This window comes from Gracilinanus agilis, chromosome 4 (genome assembly GCF_016433145.1).
Source record: "Gracilinanus agilis isolate LMUSP501 chromosome 4, AgileGrace, whole genome shotgun sequence".
Taxonomy (NCBI): Eukaryota; Metazoa; Chordata; class Mammalia; order Didelphimorphia; family Didelphidae; genus Gracilinanus; species Gracilinanus agilis.
Window position 1 is genome coordinate 233,052,878 of NC_058133.1, and position 20,044 is coordinate 233,072,921.

The following is a 20,044-nucleotide window of genomic DNA, read 5'->3' on the forward strand; positions in this document are numbered from 1 at the left end:
TGGAAAAGAGAGAAAGCAAAACCAATGTTTTGCTAAGCGCGTTGACAAGAAACCAATTGGGGGCAGTCCCCTATTGGCATATCATGTACAATTAAAGTAACTGTTCAAAACCCATCAGTCCATTCATTAGTACCCAAAGTTCATTCTGGATCGCTTGATGCAACAAACCCCATCAGTTCAATCAATTGCAACCCAAAGTTCATTCTGGATCTCTTGATTAAACGTAGATTCTTCAGGCATCTCTCTGCAAACAGTTCACTCTCTGGATTAAGGAATCAGCAAGTTTCTTTCCCAAAATCTTTAGCGGCAGAGGTGAACAAGTCTCTGGAGATCGAGATCTCGGCAAAGGCAGCAGTTGGGGGGGGGCCTCTCTGTTGGGGCTCGGGGTTGTAGTGGAAGGTCAGCACTAGCAGCATCAGCAGCAAGAAAAACGGCGCGGAGATCACAGGGACTGGAACACTGGCAGGCTTGTAGTTGGGAAGCGGTAGGAATGGAGTCAGGAGATCACAGGCACTGGGAGGCTTGCAGGCTTTCGGCGAGGCAGGAATGGAGCTCAGGTCAGGAGTCAGGAAAGCAGCGGCAGAGACACACTGGCTGGGCTCTGGCATTTTAGTTTAAAAGCCAAAAACCTGAAATTGGCTGGCCTGACCTCCCAAGGTGGTTTGGGCTGGACTGGCTGGCCAAGTCCCGTCTGAGGCAAAAAAGTGCTGTTGCTTTCAGCAAAAGCATGGCAAGGAAAGCCATTTTCCTTTTTAAAAAAAGTGCTCAAAAGAGCTGAGCCAGACGGCCAAAAAGCAGGCATGGCTATCGTTTCCGAAAGGCTATCTGGAAAATTGAAAATTCGATTTCCAAACTTCTGGTTGCCATAATTATAAATATGAAAAATAATAAAGGCTGCTATAAATATAGAAATTAGTAATTTAATTAAAGCCATGCTGATAGATAAAATTATTAGACCGCGCACTTGTAAGAATTCAAAACTGCCGCCTCCATTTTGTTACCTCTCATCTCTCCCCGAGCCTGCTAGCCAAGAGCCCACTCCCTCCTAACCCAGGAGATTTAAACTCTTCTCTGCGTGGAGACGTAGGCGTCCCCACGCCCAAAGAACTGGAAACGGAAACCCGTTGGACCACGGGAAATGTAGTTTGACAATTTCCCCGTGTCCATAGAAAATACATATATATACTTAAAGATGACATCTCCCAAATTTCACTTTTACACTAGGAAAATATTATTGGGGCCCTTGCTCCTGTTGAGCCTGACCCAGAAGCATCAGGGATAGATGCAAGAGAGGGCTTAGCAGAATATTTGGATATTCCTGCTTCCTTTGAACTTAGTTCATCTCCTTCCTCTGATCCTCACTTCTTTTTTCTGTTTTGGGACACCATCTAGTGACTATTCATTTCTCTTCTTTCCCTGCAGTGACAGGATTCCCCTACCCCACAACAGGCACCGCTGTGGCATACCGAGGGGCACACTTACGAGGTCGGGGACGGGCTGTATATAACACATTCCGGGCTGCACCACCTCCTCCCCCCATTCCAACATATGGCGCGTGAGTACCTAGGACTGGGAATTCCTGGTGGCTTGTGTGGGCACAGGTCTGAAAGATTCCAGGAATAGGGAGATAGAAAAGGAAGAGGGGCCAAGGAAGGGGAACATAAATCTAAGGCATTGGGGCTGCTCAACTTGGAAAAAAAGAAGAAAGAAAAAAATAGTAATTGCTTGAGGAACATTTTGGGAAATTATTAACTCATTCTTCCTCATCCCCCACCCCTATCCTGGGATCTTTCCATCCTAGAGCTAAGACTAAGATTATAAATCTAAAGGCCACTGAATCCAAACACTTCATTTACAGATGAGTAAACAAAGGCACAGAGAGTATCTGAGGCCATATTTGAACCCAGGTCTTCTTAACTCCAAAGCCAGTGCCCCATCCACTGTATCAGATTGCCTATGGTCCCAACTATATTAAAGGGACCTGATGGTACCAACAGATAAGGAGCTGGCCTTAGAGCCAAGAAGATCTGAATTCAAGTTTACCTCTGACATATACTGATCATGTGGACCCTAGGCAAATCTTTTACCCTCTCAGCTTTCTAAGCAACTCTCTGAGACCCTAAGTTGCAAGGAAGGTACTGACGTGTATTGGTAGAGGTAGTTCACCTGGGAATTCCAATTGACATTGTATATCTAATCCTTGAATCATTTAGTCAGAGACCTACCAGAGTATAACACTAGGAGTACTTCTGAGCATCTCTTGTGTCCCCCAGTACATTGAGGATTCCAGGGATCCTCAGGACTGGAAGCCCAGGGTTCCATTGATATTTCTGCCCCAGCTGCCTCCCTGAGGAACTGAGGACAAACCCCATACATCCCAGGGCCCTGGCGCCCTCTGATGCATAATGGGGATCACAGTTCCCTGGGATGAGGGTGAGGATGATTGGGGGTGGAGGTAGTAAATGAGACTGGGGCTGAGAGGGCCCCTAGGCTTATGTAGAAAAAGTTGCTGACTATAGCAAGGGTGTTACTCTATTGTTATACCAAAACAGGGCACTGGAGCAAACGCTTGTTAAAATGCCAGTCCCATGGGCAGGGCTGGCACCATGCCCCCTCCCTCCTCAGCAGACACCGGAGCCGGCCTACCCCACCTCTCCAGCGTTCCCACCACTTTCTTGTCCGTTTGCTTCCAGGGTCGTGTATCAGGATGGATTTTATGGCGCAGAGATTTATGTAAGTGTTCCCCACACCCATATCTAGCCTCTACCTTCCCCACGATTGTCTCCAATAGAATGTCTCCCACAATTCAGAAGATCCCAGGGCCCAGCACAATTCAGAAGATCCCAGGGCCCAGCACAATTCAGAAGATCCCAGGGCCCAGCACAATTGGGGAACATACAGACAGAGAGGGTATCAACTGTGTCCTGCCTTCATTTTCCTGTGGCCCATTTATAGTTAACTCCCAATTATTTGTGCATGTTAGGAAAGCAGAGTAGAAATAATTCAAAGCAGTCAAATGGCATTGATCTTTCTGTATGAAAGACAGTATGTTGGGAGAGGGAGGAGTGGGATGGGCATATGAGGCAACAGACTTCTATCCTAATCATGTTAGCTTTGATGGCACTGCCTCTCAGGGGCACATACCTCTTAAGGATGGAGAATAACAGTACACCCACAAACTGTATAACCCAACATGCAGATAGAAGAAATTACTGTACTTCCAAACTGTTTTTCTTCCATAATATGCCTCTCTACCCCTTTATTCCTCAGTATGTCCAGGAGAAAAAGAAATCCTTCATTCTTAATAAAGATTCTTTGCCTCTGTTGCTTTCAATCAGTTAGAAACTTGTAATTTTGTTATAGTAATGCCCCTCTTCACCTCCCACCCCTACTACACAAGCATTACCATCTACTTACTGTCTTGTGCATTGTCCTATAAGAAAAAAACCAACCCATCTTGATTTTGAAAGGATGAAAGGGGCTTGCACCTCATTGGAGGTAATGCTGTTTGATTTGATAATACCATCTATCCTGAGCACTTCCCCAAGGCTGAGAGAGAGATACTGGTTCTCTATCTCTACAAACAAGAGGTTCCTAACCTAGGATCTATAGACACTGAAAGAGTCCATGGACAGATTTCAGAGGAGTCTGTGAACTTTAAAAAATATTTTGATAGCTATATTTCAATATAATTGATTTCCTTTGTATTTTTAAATTTTCCTATGCACTTTATTTTATGTTTTTAAAATCAGTATTCTAAGGAGTCCATAGACTTCATTGGATTGTCAAAGGAGTCCAAGACCCAGAAGTTAAGAAGACCTCCCCATCAGTAAACTAAATCTGACTTTCTCAGTTTAGCAAACGGAGTAATCCCACCTGGTCAGGGAAATCAGGAGCACTTTTCCTTACAAGACCAAATCTTTCTTCTCCTTGGTCTTCTCAGCTTTCCAGTGCCCTGAATATGTAGATAAACTTGGGTCCCTGAGGGAATGGGAGCTAGTTCTATAAACCTAGCCCCTTGGGGAAACTCTCTAGCCCAGTCCTTTTTTAGCAGACAGATCTCCTTAGAGGGAACCCCATTAAACTCATCTACCTTTTCTCTTCTCTCTTCTTGTCCCTGCAGGGTGGCTATGCAGCCTACAGATATGCTCAGCCAGCAGCAGCAGCAGCAGCAGCAGCTTACAGTGACAGGTAAGAAATGAACCCAACCTGGAGTGTGAAGTGGTTATGGTGAGGTGAAAGGGAAGTGAGGATGAGTCCCTATAAGTAAATGCTTCAGATGACAAAGGATATAAATCATTATGAACATTATGTAAATGATCATAGCAGTCTCCTAGCTCTCCCAATAATTTCCCTATCAGCTCCCAAGCTCTGCTGCTCCATCCAGAAAATAGTTGCCTTCTTTTCCAACCACTGTCCCTTGTCAAGAATCCTTTACTGAAACTTGGCTTCTTCCTAAATTTGTTCAAATGCCATTAGGCCTCAGTGGTAACCATGATTGCCCCTGGGGTCTGTCTATATTGCCACAGTTTACTCCAACAGCAAAATTATCCTTTCTTGCTGTTTCAAAACTCTTATACTTTTGCAATTTGTTTAAGATTCTGAACAAAAAGTGCTAGAAGCCGTGGTATGACCAATGACTGTTTTTAGCCAAGTTTCCAGATTCCCTCCACTTTTATTCACCTTATTTTAGAACTTTAGAAGGAAATCCTTCTCTCAAGGCAAGATCTCAAGCTCTTCATGCCTGGTGGCCTTCATCATGTCAATTGGTGGCCAGCATGCCAGTGATGAGCTTAGCTCAGCTGGTCCTCAGACAACATTCAGGCAAACAGGGTACCCTCGCTATACCTACACACACTGTGCTTTGTTGTATCTAGACTCAAAGTGTATATCTTTCCAGCTTGGTAGGACCTGCCAGGGCTTTTACTCTACTGGCTTAGCCTTCAAGATCTCAAGGTCACCTCTATACTCTGAGGATTCAGACTTCAATAAAAATGAGCATCTTAAGAAGAAGAGTCACTTAGTTAACAAGCATTTAGTAAGTGCTTACTATGTGCTGGACTCTGTGTTAAGCACTGTAAATACAAAGGAAAACAGTTCCTTTTTTCAAGGAGCTGATGTTCTCATGGGAGAGAGAAGCATGAAAATAAGTAGGGGTGTTATATATATACATATATACACACATATATGTATAAAAAGAGGAAAATTTGAAGGTAAAATCTAAAATAAAAAAGCATTAGGAGCTAGAAGAGAAGATTTACTAAAAGTATACTAAAGTATATCTATAGCTCCCACCTCTCACCAAGGTCTTCTTATTCATCCAAGAGAAATTTAACTGGTTGACCTCTGGCCAACTATATATACTGACCTCTTCCTCCTTCATCTAAGTATTTCTGGGGAGCAAACCACCTTATCCCCTTCCATCTGTGGGTCTGGTGCTTCCCTTCCTCCATATCCTGTTATCCAATAGACTAACCACCCACATTCTTGTCTAACTTCCCAAATGTCTTGCTATCTCAAGTTCCTTTGAATCCCTTTGACCAAGATATCCATCTGCTACTCAGACTCTAGAAGAATCTCTAGAAAGATGACTAAGTAAAATCTCTGGATCCTCTGAAATCTCATCTACTCTTTTGGAGACTATCCTTCCTTTGTCCTGAGATAACTGAGAGCAGGCTCTAAAACAGGCTCTAGGAAAGTGAAGGTAGGTACCATATAGGTCAGATACAGAGATGAGTCTTCCTTTACCTTCTCCCAACTCTTCTTTACATGGGAAAAGCATACATGTCATTTACAAAGTGTTTTTTTAATTTCTATCCCTGACTATATATATATACATATATATATATACACACACATATACATACATATGTATATATCCAGTATTTCTGTATCATGGACTTTTTTACTCCTATGGCTTTCCTCCAGTGAAGTTGCCCCCCATACATAAAGTGAAACCTGTCTAACTCACCATACTTGTCCTTTGGTTAATTAGTTTAGATGCCAGAGCAGTTCTAGTCAGTCAAAAAGTATTTTTAAGCATCTGTTAGGTGCCAGATACTCAGCTAATCACTGTTCTATTACTTGCCTGTCATCAATTCTGAGGGACAGCCTCAGAATGGAAGTGATTGGCAAATACTCATCCCAACTCATTCAGTCCTGAGTTTTTAACTTCTCTCTCCTTGGAGACCAGAAATAGGGTGGTAGCAGCTGACTCAGGTCCCTGGTCAAAACTAGTGGAACTAGTGTTGCTAGAGAGGTGGAAAATGTTTAGGGAAAGTGGGATACAGAAGAGATGGGAGGATGAGGGAAGGTTGCAACTGTGACTGATGAACTCTTTTACCTGGGACCCTCCCTCACAGTTTTGAGGGTTTCCCTAATAGTCAAAGAAACAGGAATCTACTTCATTCAGTCCTGAGGTTCCATCCTGCAAAGCCAGCAGGACTCCTAGCAGTGTGGCCTGGGTTGCTCAGCTCTGCCAGGCACCAGACACCAGCTATAACAAGATCTGCTAGGAATCTCATGCTTTTTTGATGGGGTGAGGTTCTTATCACATTATCTCTCCTAGTACCATCCGTTGGGAGCCTTATCCTACTTAAATAATCTGTATCTGCTGTGACTTCAAAGATTTAAGATTATTTAATTCAAAGGAGGAACTTGGTAGCTATCTTAAATAAAAAGTAAGATTTGGTTGGGGAAAAATACAGAGATATAAGACTATCTAGAGGGCAAGCCCACCAATCTCAAAGAGAAAGTAGATGTCCAGAGTTCAGAAACTCAGAACTCTGTTAGACTGGCCATCAGCCAGCATTGATGATAATAAGTATCACAATCTATTATCACCCTAATAACCTTTTCCCCTCCCATTCTAGACACACTAATTGGGGCCCTTTTGTCCCTATATTTTTATATAGTCATTCAGTTTTCAATTTCATCAGATAGAACATATATTATGCATAAAGCTATGTGTGAAAACATAGACAGGCCCTGCCCCAAATCTTTTAAGTAGCTTATCCTCAATGACAGAGGGTCTTATGGAAGAACATAAAGGACCTGTGATTATTTATTATTAGGGGTACTTTTTTCTAAAGAGAGTTTCCTGAAATTTGTTATTACATATAATCGGTAAATAAATAAATTTAAAATAAAAAGGGCTTCTCACAAGAAGTATACTTGGAAATCCTTGAAAGAGAAGGGAGGTGACCCCATTGATATGGGAATCTGAGGACCAGATTTGAGAAGGAGTAAGGTGACATTCTTCACCCTATTTATTTTATTTCTGTCTCCTCTGCTTGCCACTACTACCACATCTTCCCTGTGCTTTTGTTCCCTAGTTATGGCAGAGTCTATGCAGCTGCTGACCCATACCACCATGCCATTGGCCCTGCTGCAACCTATAGCATTGGAACTATGGTAAGGAGGTTTAGCCCTGTTTTGGCTATAGGTTGGTTCAGCTGTTCATGGTCAAAAAAAAGTTGTTATCCCAGGGCATAGGGAGGAGGGAGGTGGGGAAAAGGGGTAGGGGGAACCAGTAGAGCAAGCCCCAGGCTGAAAGCTGGATCTAAAATAACTTTCTATAACGTCAAAGGGTTGGGAAGAAGGGGAAGAGAAAGACTGCACAGCCCCTTTTGGTATATAGTACTCCTCTCCTTTGTTCCCTTCTTAAACTGGGAAAGGGAAATCATATATTACAGTTTGTTGGCCCCTTTCTGTGTGTCTCTCTCTGGCCTTCCAGTCTGTGTCATTATCCCAGGTTACCTTCCCAATCTTCAGTGACTGGTAATCCTGAATCCACTGGCTATGCCACTGAGAAAGATCCCAAAATACAGCCACCCTTCTACCTACAGCAATAGACTCAGTTACACACACACACACACACACACACATACCCCGCCCCCAGGGAAAGTGGCCCCCTTGGTCCCTTCTGTCTTTCAGAGTGTCAGTCCTCTCCTACACATAACACTCTCATCCACACTGAGGAGAGGGATCTATTGATTATTGATTCACTGCTCCTTATGGTGCTTGCTCCAGGATTCTCTCTCCTTGGGTTCTGTGGTGACCATTGCATGGGCAGAATGGTTGGGGTCAGGAAGAAAGAAAGGATGCACTTCTAATGAGCTTGGCTTTGATGATGGTAATCTATAGGAGAGCCTGTGTGTGTGTGTGTGTACATATGCCAGCTATAGTCACAAAAACCCAGCCCCATTCTACAACAAGGTATTCTCTCAATAACATATCAGCCTGCTAGTATACTCCAACCCTTCATCCCGGCATTGTACTTAATGTCGGTTTTTAGCTAGCTTGGCGTCCAGCATCAAAGATGAAAACTATCAGGGGAGAGGGGGAGGGCCAGAAGAGGGAAGTGGGAAAAGTAGGGTTAAGGATCAATTCAACAAGATTTTTTCTTTTCTTTTAAGGGTCCCTCACTTTTTTTATTCTAGTTTTTTCTTTTTTTTTTTTTTTTTTAATTTTTGGGTGTTTCAATCCTCTAAAATCCCATCTTGCCTAAGGTTTTCCTGGAAGCATCATGGGTTAAATTCAACCCCTCACTGACTTGCTCTCTCTGAGACCAATGACTCTCAGGAGAGGTACCCAGGCCCCAGGTTGGTGTGCTTTGTAGTGCTTTCTCTCTAAAAGTCCCATTGCCCTCAGTTCAGCTGCTAGCTAAAAGCTTTCATTAATTAATAAAGGGTTTCCTCTTTTGGGGGGGGGGTCTAATTTAAAATTATTTTTAAAGAAACTTTTATCTTTTTGTCAGCTTTTCTTCTCTGACATTTTCCATTTTCTCCCCTTTTCAATTGAAAATGAACAGTGGATTGGGAGGGAAACAAGAAAATTTTTCATGCAAGGTAATGATGAGATGAGATGAAGTAGCCAGTTCAGGACTCCAAAGGTGGTAGAAAAGAATATTGAAAACCCAGGAAAACAGGAATGCAGTGAGAAAAGGGGAGTGAGTAACCTGCTTGCACTGGCAGGGAACTACCCATAAAATCATAAAAAATCACAGACTCATAGACTTAAAGCTAGGCTGACCCTTACTGGTAAGCTAGTCCAACTCCATTTTACAGTTTAGGAAACTGAGGTTCAGAGAGGCGAAATGACTAATCCAAGTAGAGTTGGAATTCAAACACAGGTCCTCGGACTCCCAAATCTGTATTCTTTCCGACAACACTCCTAGATTTAGTTAATCTAGGATACAGAGACTTTCCTTCTCCTTCCTTCCCCTTCTCACAAATTCCTCAACCCACAAAAGAGAGAGAGAGAGAGAGAGAGAGAGAGAGAGAGAGAGAGAGAGAGANGAGAGAGAAGAGAGAGAGAGAGAGAGAGAGAGAGAGAGAGAGAGAGAGAGAGAGAGAAAAGTCCCTACCCTCAGGGAACTTACCTTCTCTATATAAGGAAATTCATGAAGCCCATAGAAGTGATTTGCCCAAGGCCACACAGCTTATAAATAAAAAGGACTCTCAGACCCAGGTCACAACAAAAGAAAACCTTTGGGCATGTACCAGGAAATCCGGGTTATTGCTTGGATGCCCTGGGCCTAGAGCAGAACTGTCTGATGCCATTTGGCTTGAGTCGAGAAACCTCAGATAATCCCATTTTCTAACCAAAACCAGGGGGCATGGCATCAAAGCTCTTACCCTCTTCAGAAAAAGCCTGCTTGAAGTGTCCCTCTTGTCATGAAGTCTCCTTCACTCTTGGTTATAGGATCATAGTATTTAGAGCTTGTCAGATCACTGGGTCCAACCCCATCATTTGATTGATTTAATTCAACAAGCACTAGCATGTACAAATCACTATGCTGGGTGCTCAAGCCAAAGAGAAAAGTCCTTGATGTCAAAGACCATCTTTATATTCCTTTCCCTAATTAGGGAAACTGAGACCCAGAGAAAGGAAATAAGGCCAAGATCTCCTAACCTATAAGTAACAAAGCCTGCTAATTCATAACCCTGTTTCCTCACTCTCACTCTAAACCCATTGCTTTTCCAACCATTAGGTAATCAAGGTTCTTGTCAACTTCTAAGAACTAATGTAAGGAAAAAAAAATTCAAGGCAGAATGTAGGCCAGGTACAGCTGATGGCTGCTTCCTATGCTTGCCTCCAAAGACCCCTTTCCTCCTGGTTTCATGGAATATACCCACTCAGAAATAAACTAAACCCCTCAATCTGGAGCCCACCACCCTGTTGCCATGGCAAATGATCACATTCCATTTATCATTTATTCTCCCCACAGAGGGAGAAAAAAAAAAAACACACATCGGGGGAAGAAAATGGGATTTGGCTATTTTATCTTTTTCCTTTTTTTGACTTTTTTTTTTTCCTACCAAAAGACAATACTGATTGGCTGTTTTTCATCTTTGATGTTGCAGGCTAGCCTCTGCCGAGGAGGGTACAGCCGCTTCACCCCCTACTAGCAAGAGACCCAGCCCCTAACAGCATTCACACTGACTGCTTATTCCAAACCAAACCAAACAAACTAGACACCAGGCAGATCCTCCAGGAAGACAAACTGCCCCACCGGGTCAGGGACATTCACCGCTGACCCTCCGCGACTCTAAAACCATAGATTTTTTACCTCCAGTTGTTTTTCCCCGCCCCATGGTGGTGTGTGTGTCTTTTGTCCATGATTGTACCTGTATGTTTGTTAACTAATTTCCTGTACTGAGTTTGTCGGTGTTGTTCCACTCCTAAACCATCAAGGTATGGTATACAAATTGGGGGCCATGGGAGGGAGGGGTTAGGGAGAGTGTGGAGAAGTTGAGCCTGGAGTCAGAGGATCAATCCCTACCCCCATAGCTCTGACCCCTCAACACATAGCTGCCCCCCAAAGGATTAGCAAAAGAGCCTTGTGCCCTGGCTGACCCCCCTCTTTCTACTCCATTCCATCTTTATTCTTCAATCAACAGGCTGAAGTTAGGGAATCTTAGTGAAAGGATTCAGGACCATAGACCATGTACCATTCCCCAGGTTCCACAGATCCTTTAGTTGTCCATTCCTCCCATTCTGGTCCTTGTCTCAGTGCTCTGTCCCTCTACAGTTAGTTGTCTCCCACTTTCACCCCAGCTCCCACAAGGATTTTGAAACTGCTTAAAGAAATCTGTTTCATGAAGAGAAGAGCAAAAGGAGGGAATCAGTACTCTCTTGCCCTCTCTTCCATCATAGATCAACTCCTGACTTCTCTCTTCTTCCTCCTCCCTCTTTTTTCTTCACTCTCTGAAACTGGTCTTCTTCACCTATTCTTCCCTCAACTGAAACAAATTTGTAAAAATTAAATTATATAGATTCCATTCTCTGAGGAAGTTATAATAATATTCTGGCTAAACTGTTTTTTGTATTTTTTACAAGAGATGAAAATGAATTCTCCCTTCCCCAGTTCCCTGCATTTGTCCATATGTCTTACCGTACTTTCCTTTGTCCCATGACCTAGAAACAAAGCCATCAATGTCCTAGCTGGAGAGATCCCTAACTAAATCCCTCCTAAAGTGGCAGATTTTATTTTCCCAGCTCTGTCCTTGGTGTGTGCTGCCTAGCCAAAGTATCTCCCTTCCTGTGCCTAAGCTCAAAAATGTCTTTAGTTTGAGTATTTCAAAAATTAAGCTTCTTATAAAGGGACTCCACATTGCTGGATGGCTCATCTCAGGATTGATTCCCTGAATCCAGCTCCCCTTCCTACCACCTCCAACTTTAATGCAGATAGATTTTATTTTTAATGAATGTAGTCACATGCCAATAGAGATCTGCCTAGCCTAGCTCAGCTCAGCCCTACAACAGAGTACATAGATCATGGCTTGAAGACCTTCTGGTCAATTCATAAATGTTAGACATGGAAGAGATGCTAGAAGGTCGTTTGGTCAAAATTCCTCATTTCACAAGAGGAAAGTGAAACCCAGAAAGTTCATAGCAAGTTAATAGCAAAATCAAAGACTAAAACCCAAGTGTCCTGGATCTCACCTGGCTCCATTGCAACTTCATATTGCTAATGAGAAAGCTTAGCTTTTGTGTTCTAGTTATTGTACAGAAAAGTCCTTTCAGGGAGCTTAGAGGGGGCCAAAAAGGCAAGGGGTCCTTTTTTTCTACATTATCCATGGATTTTTAAAATAAGCTATTCCCTGAGCCTTTTTATTAAGTGAGATAATATTTATAAAGTGTAAGTGCACAGTAGTTGGCGCTATGTAAATGCTTATTCCTCTTTCTTTCCCCTTTTCTTTTTTATAATCATCCCCCTACTGGGAGAAAGCATGGCAGATTTTTTCCTCTTTGACTGAGGAAAGCTAAGGCACCTTGTGTCTCAAAGGGACAAAGGCTCCCTACCAGATATGGGACTTAGTTTCTGCTATAAACACCCTGTCCCACCCATCCCCACACACCCCTGTTTGAAAAACCATAGTTCCTGGTTTCATTGCATCCCTCTCTTCTCATCACTCTTCTCTCAAGTGTCCAGTTCCTCTCTTCCCTGATGCTAAAATTCACCCCTTCCCACATTTTTACCATCACTTTTTTTTACATCCTCATTCTGTTTGCCAAACACTATTACCAGATACCCTTGTCTCCAGCCCCTCCTTTGCCTTCTGTAATGTCCCTCAATCCTCACTGTCCAAATGCTCTAACTGCTTCTTATCCCAGTTTAGCTCCTTCTAGCTTCTCCATGTTCTACTTAACCCAGAGCTTTTGCCCTAGACTAGTCTCCCTTCCCCTCACCCCTCAAACTACCCTCTGCTCCAAGGCCTGACCTCCAGGCCCCAGTTCCTACTTTCCTATCCCATCATTATAAATCCATACAACCCTGGAAATGGTTTAAGGATACGTGTTAAAATCCGACATTTAAACTGTAAAGTCAACAGCCTCCTGAGGGTCAGGGGTAAAAATATATATATATATATATATTAGCCAGAGCTTTGGGTTCAATGGGATCCCACTATTCTCTCCTCCTCTCCCTGGAGTACTTTAAAATGTTAAAAAGTAAATGTTTTCCTCAAGCCAGGGGACACCAACTCCTCCCCACCCTCACTATCCTTCTGGGTTCAAAGGCCCTCCCCAATGTCCAGGGCCTCTGTGGCCCTGTCTTTGCACACAGTGCATTGCTTCTGTGAAACTGTGCAAGCTTGGCTTTTTTGTTTCTGTTGTAGTGAAATCTGCTGTTTTCTTCTTGGACCATGAAGGGCAAAAAAACAAAACAAAAAAAACAAACAAAAAAACAAAATGAAAAAAAAAACCATAAAAACAAAAACAACGCCAAAAAAAAACTAAAAATATTTTAAAATGAAAACAACAAAACTTAAGCAGAGAAAGAAGCAACCAACCAAGTGACAAGTCCCACATAGAGGCCACACACAGGTGCCCAGCAAGAAGATTCCAGAAGGAGGCGCTGTGCACCCCGCACCCACAAAGTGAACACCAACCTGATGGCACCAAGGGAGATTTTCCTCAACCTCCACCTTTCCTCCCTTTCCCTAAGCTGGCAATCATGTTGGAGGACCCCTCCTCTTTCTTGGGCTTGCAAGAGTGAGTTCAGGGGGTGGAAGCCAATCTTTTGCTACCCCTAAGACAAGGGTTTTTTGCTACCATGTCTTCTGCTCAATTACCCTTCACACCTGGATATGTAGATACTGATGGAGCAGAAAAATGGGAGAACAGAAGCAAAATAGTGTGATAGGGATCTTGTTCCTAGTGGCTTGTGAGTAGGATGCAAAAAGAAAGAATTGGGGCCTGGAGCATCTGAATTGGGAAGGTTAAGGCAAAGAAAAGAAGAGAGGGGAAGAGAAGCAAGAGCAGTTTTGTATTCCCAGGGAACTCAGGCTTTGGTGCATGCCTAGTCATCTATGGGTTGAGTTTTCTGGAGCTCAGCTCCCCATGCTGTGCTGGCAAAGAAAATGCCCTTTCCCTCACCCTAGCGAAAGCGATGTGCTGAGCAGTGCATCACATTAGAGTTTGCAGGCCGCCTGAATGTTATTTGATCACCAGTCCTTGAGTGCCAATTCCTTAAAAAAAAAAAAAAAAAAAAAAAAAGGCATTGGCAGGACTCCAGAAAAACTGGAGCCCACAGATTTCTCCTCCAGCCACTCATTCTCTTGGCTCCCAGACAGCAGAACAGAGCAAACCCAGTCTCTATCCGTGAGACCCAGGCTAAAAGTAAACAGAGACACCCAATGTTCCTCTTATGTAAGAACTTTAAGAGGTGGGTGTCCCTTGCGATCATGCCTTCTTTCAAAACTGCCTTTCTCTGCCATATGCAGTCCTGTAAACCAAGGCTTGGAGAAGAGACAAGAACTGAAAAAAGAAGTGGTTCAACTGGAGATCCAAAAACAGAAGGTTTGTCCTGATGGCTGAAGTAGCCCTCTCTAGTCCTGCCACTTGGTGCTCTGCTCTCTGTCAGCTCCCCAAGGTCTATTTCTCTTGAAGGCCAAGGGGCAAGTAGCTGGAGGGGTTATTGGAGAGAGATGAAAGGATAATAGACTGGGGTAGCTGCTAAGGGCCTGGCTGCTGGGGAGCAGAGAAGGAAGGAGATAACCTAATTCAAGGTCTTCATCTGTTCCACTGGTACAACTTCTCTGCAAGGTTGGAGGATCATGATGCCATGGGTATAGGAAACCATAGCCAGGGAAAGGAACCAGGGAAAGTCAGGGAGCAGTGGCAGTTTGAGAGGAAGAGAGGTTTAGAAATAACTCCCAGCCCCATAGTGGGGGCACCATCCTGACCCTCAATCACTGCTTTTGGTATTGTGGTTGGGTTTCCAAAGTACTGGCACAGCAGATCATCCTTCTGGAGCACCTAGGAGGAAGGAGGGACCCTGTCTAGCAGCAAGTGGTAGGGACAAAAAAACAAATGGCAGGGGGAAAGAGGAAGCCCCTGACAGGGTAAGGACAACTGGAATAGAAGCAGAAAGGAAAGGGGTGGAGGGGGGAACCGGCTCCCTACTTAGCTCCACTGTCTTATGAAATCTAAAAACAAATCAAACAACAAACAAAAAACAAAACCCTCACTTTATATTCAGCATAAGCGCCTGAAGCTATGGAAATGGAATTTTCCTTTTCTATTCCTGATGTACATAGAACCCAGTCCCTACCTCTGGCCATTTGTCTTCTATATAAAGCCCCCCTACCCCTTCCATCTGCTGTACTGAATCCTTTTCTCTTGGCAGCCTCCTCCCAAGCCCCCTAAATTTATTCCCCTCCTCCCTTCTAGGACTGCAATTGAGCCCCCAACTTCCTTTCTTACCATTCTGTATGCTACCAAGGTGTGACCATTCAAATTAACAGTATTATTATTAAGATTATTAATAAAGATTTCTTTCTTCAAACCAGGACAGCTTTTTTATTTGGGGGGCTCCTGGGTACTGAAGTTGGGAATAGAAACATATATGATGGACCCTACTGGGGAGTAATTGTTGGATCCAAACCAAGTACATTTCCTAAGTGGTTCAGTTCTAACTTTGGTCAAAGCCAGGTTAAGTGACAAGTGGCTGAGACCCCCACACACACACACCCCAAAAAGAGAGAAAAACTCTTGCCAGATATGGGGTTATTAAACTGCTTAGGTCCAAATCCAAGACACTGTTTCCTTCTGGCCCAGTTCAAATATTTCTACAAGAAAAAGGTGAAGAAGCCTTTATTTATTTGTTTTTTGAGCTTTCAAAACAGCTATATGGCACCAAGGCTGCTCATTTGGTATCAGAATATTTGGAGTAAATGAATACAAAGACTTCCTTTCCCGACCCAAAGATTTCCACTGAGAACAGGAAATGATGGTTTTGTTACCACTGAATGCTAGTCAAGTCTACTAACAATGGGGCATCTGGGTATAGCTTATTCCAGGAGGAGTTCACAAAGAATCCAAAGTAGCACCTCTGACCAGGATGCTGCTCAAAAGCCACTTAGTCGCTCTGACTCAAACACAGAGAAAATAAATGGATCTTGCATAGGGCCTGGCAGGGTGAGGAGAACAGAGAGTTCATCTCTGTCCATCCAGAAGGGAAGGTAGAGGCTATTTGAGGTCCTATTAGATATACTCATCAAGGCTTAATGATGTTTGAACAATCTGGACACCTCCCCCATCTGAAGGGAAAAAAAGCAAAAGAAACTGGGAGACAGGATCTGCCTTACTTCAGAGTAAAAGTGGTCTCTATTCTTTTACTTTCTCCATTCCCTGGAGGTGTGGGTCAGCAGAGGCCAGAAAAGAGCCAGAGGCACCTCATTTGGGGACATCTCTATCTAGGAGGACAAATGATTGGGGGAGAGGGGAATGGAATTGAACACAGTGCAGATGAATAAAGTTTTAGTTGTGTTTGGAGGGGTATGGGGAGAGGGGAGGAGAAGGGGTGCAGATATTCTCAGGCCCTAAATCACAACTCTTGCCAGAAATGCACATCGAGAAAAGCTGAATTCTTCATTTTTCAAAACGTCAGATAATTTATTTCAGCGCAATTACACCCACCAGAGGGGCACCAGCTTAAATGCCGAGATATTAATTTTCCTGCATATGAGGCTTTCTTGTTGGTGGAATTGGGGACTGTGCTCTGAGGGAGTTGGGGCTGTGTGATCCTGGCGTGCCATGCTCTGCTAAACCCCCTTACTTCTAATTGCTTGCTCACCAGACTGTGAGAAAATAATTGCCACTATAAATTTTCTCTCCTCTGCATAAAATATTCTAAGGAACCTCTACTAGAAAAATGACTACATGCAAATAAATGAAGCCAGGCATCAGTATTGTACTAGGGGCTAACAGGTGGGGTAGGAGTCAGGAAAGAAACCTAAGATGATTGGGGCCAACATGAGCGTTCCCATTTGAGCAAATAACAGACCTCTGCTCCATCAAGCTCAAAAACAGGGGGAGAAAACAAGCAAATACAACCCCAGATAACTGCTGAAAATAAAAAACTTGGCACTGGAAGTGGCTCCAGATTTCAGCTCTCTCTTCCCCTCCCCTAACACCACCCAGAAACCACCATTCCTCCTGGCAACACTCACCCAAAACCACTCCAGCTTTTGAGAATGAGCACCAGGTGTGCATAACGAGATTTGACCCTGGTCAACAAGAGGAACCTGTGTGAACCGCTCCACTCCCTCACATTTCCAAGCAGCTGCTGACTTTGAAAAAAAAAAAAAAAACATCTTTTCCCTGGCTTGCAGTTATGTTCCTTGTTAACAGTGTGAAGGATGTGAGTACATTACCCACAGAATCGCAAGAATTGGAAGGGACTTTAGAGAACAAGTCCATCCAGTACCTGAATAAGAATACTCTAATACACTAAGGGCTTGTCATACAAGCTTGCTTTGAAGATTTCCACTAAGGGGAAATTTGTGGCAACCTCTCCCACTTTAGGATAGCTCTAGTTGTTGGGTTTTTTTTTTTTGGGGGGGGGGTTAACCCTTAGTATAAATTCTAAGATAGAAGAATGGCAAGGACTAGGTAATTGGGGTTAAGTGACTTGCCCAGAGTCACATAGGGAGAAAGTGTTGGAGGTCAGACTTGAACCCAATTATTCTCTGTGCTACCCAAATGCCCTTCTAATTGCTTTTAAAATAAAATTTTACTTCTTCAAGCCTCCCAAAACTGACCATCTCTCCTTCCTCCCGCCACAAGGAAAAAAACAAAACCATTACAAACACATATGGTCAAGCAAACAAATTCCTCCATTGGCCATAGAACAATTCTGATTATTAGGTTTTTTTCTTGATATCAAGTCTAAATTTGCATCCTTAAGACTTCCATCCAATGTTCCCAGTTCTGCTCTCTGAGATCTGGAGCAGAACAAATCTAATCTGCCTTCTAAATAACAGCCTTTCAAATTCTTGACAACAATTATCATGTCACTAATGCTAATTCTTTTTGTTTCATGGTTAAACATGCCTGGGCCCTTCAACCCATCCTCATGACAAGAGCTTGAGACCTGTGTCCTGGTCACCACCTTCTGAACATTCTCCAACTTATCAGTGTCATTCCTAAAATGCAATGCCCAGAATTGAACACAATACTACAGATGTCAAAAAAAAAAAAAAATACTGTGGATGTTGTCTGATCAGTACCAGACTTTACTAATCCTGGACACCATGTCTTGTCTTACTTAATGAAGCCTAAAATTGCACTCTTTTGGGGGGTCACACTACTGACTCATTGAGTTTGTAGTCCACCTAAACCCCCAGAATTTTTCAGAACTACCACTTTGACCATCTTGTAAGTAGGAGATTGATTTTTTGAATTTTAAGTTTCTGAAGTTAAAGACTTTAAAGGCATTAAATTTAAAATTAAATGGCTTTAGATACATCCCTAAGCCCAACCCTATGAGGTCCATAAGGACTACTTCAGGTTCATCTCTCATGAGCCCCGGCAAATGCTTACTTATTTTCAAATCAATCAGAAGACTTAATTAGTTTAAAGCAAAGACATTTTTTGAAATATCATAGTAATAAGATTTGCAATACAAAATGAAATATAGATTATATTCCTCTACAAATATATATATACCACCAGTAGGGAGAGTGAGCATGTACAGGGATCACAAAGGAGGGGCAATTCACACCTCCAATGCCGGCATGTTAACATCCTGCTCTCTCTAAATCTGGTCCAGACTGGGTAGAATGGCTCCACTAGACTTTTGCTGCTGTGTTTATCTCTTCTGGGTCAGCTCAGGCATCTCAGCTTTGGTCCCAAGTGGCTAACACCTCTCCCTAAGAAGGGGAGGCTGACATAGTAGTAGTCACCACAAATCTAACAAAGCCAGGAAGTGTGCCCCAGGCTGAGATTAGGTCTTTCCTTTCCACTCTAAATCACAGGCTGGGGATCAAAGCCTTCAGTTACAGATGACAAGCCAAAACACTCCAAAAAGCCTCTCTGGCTTAGCTGTAAATGAACTTCAACCGGAAGGAAAGGCAGGATAGAAGGCAGTCAGTCACCTAGCCCTGTCTTTATTAAGCATGACTGTCAGTAACAAGGCCTGTGTGCTTTGGTATTGAATTTTAGCCAATGAAAATCTCAGGCCCACAATATTCAATTTCATCTTTTAAGTTTTGTCCAATGTCCTAACCTGTTGGGATCTTTCTGGATCCTCATTCTGTTAGCTATCCCTCCCTGCTCTGTGCCATCTGCAAGCCTGACAAGCATACCATCTGCTTTTATCCAAATCATTAACAAAAATCATTAAACAGCACAAGGCCAGGCAAAGATCCTTGGGACACTCCATTAAAGACCTTTCAAGATGACATCAAACTATTTAAGTCTAGTTGTTCACTCAGTTTCAAATCTTCTAAACTAATACCATATCTAGCCCACAATGGCTCTATTTCCTTCCCTTCCTCATCTGTAAAATAAGGTCTCTAAGATTCCTTCCTGCTCTGGATCTATGCTCTTATGCTCTTTTTTAGAAATCAGGACATTTGCCCTTCTTTACTCTCTTATTATCTAAGCCTTTCAAAGAATGCTGAGAAAGGCTCAGTAAGACATAGTTTATCTCGGCCTAGTGACTACAGCTTATTAAGGACAGCCAGGTGCTTTCAATATCTCCTTACTTCTCCTGGGTATCAACTCCCCACTATCCATTCTTATTCTATACCTTCCAGTCCAAATATCATTTTCCTTGGTAAAGAAAACAAGCAAAATGGATGCTGAGCAGCTCTACTATTTTTGTTGTCAGTTATCATCACTCTTTACCCAAGGAGGATTCTATCCCTTCTACATCTTCTTTATAAATTTTTAAGCCTTTTTTTTTAACCCTTACTTTCCCTCTTAAAATTAATCCTGTGTGTTGGTTCCAAGACAGAAAAATGGTAAGGGCTAGGCAATGGGAGTTAAGTGATTTGCCCAAGTTCACACAGATAGGAAGTGTGAGGCCAGATTTGAACCTAGGATCTCCTTTCTCTAGGCCTGGCTCTCAATCCACTCAGCTTCCCCCTTTAGCCCTTTTTATTACCCTTCACCATCAGATTCAGACTGTTCCTTAGCTTTCCTTATCAGAATTGTTCCTCTTTTTGTCTTCAGAATTTTATTCTTGAGAACTTCTTCTGGAATGATTTTTCCTGAAAAATTTTAATCTATGGAATCCTGTTTTTTTCTG

General features: G+C 42.9%; 1 protein-coding gene across 1 annotated transcript in view; it reads left to right on the plus strand.

The window, feature by feature from the left end:
- The window catches only part of RBFOX3 (RNA binding fox-1 homolog 3), a 218,517-nt gene extending 206,839 nt beyond the window's left edge, over nucleotides 1-11,678 (plus strand). Inside the window, exons 5-9 of the mRNA XM_044675173.1 lie at nucleotides 1,423-1,555; nucleotides 2,694-2,733; nucleotides 4,124-4,191; nucleotides 7,335-7,413; nucleotides 10,368-11,678. Of these exons, the coding sequence (XP_044531108.1) occupies nucleotides 1,423-1,555; nucleotides 2,694-2,733; nucleotides 4,124-4,191; nucleotides 7,335-7,413; nucleotides 10,368-10,412 (365 nt within the window). The 3' untranslated portion in view covers nucleotides 10,413-11,678. The remainder of the gene's footprint in view (nucleotides 1-1,422; nucleotides 1,556-2,693; nucleotides 2,734-4,123; nucleotides 4,192-7,334; nucleotides 7,414-10,367) is intronic.
- Nucleotides 11,679-20,044: the final 8,366 nt, after the last annotated feature.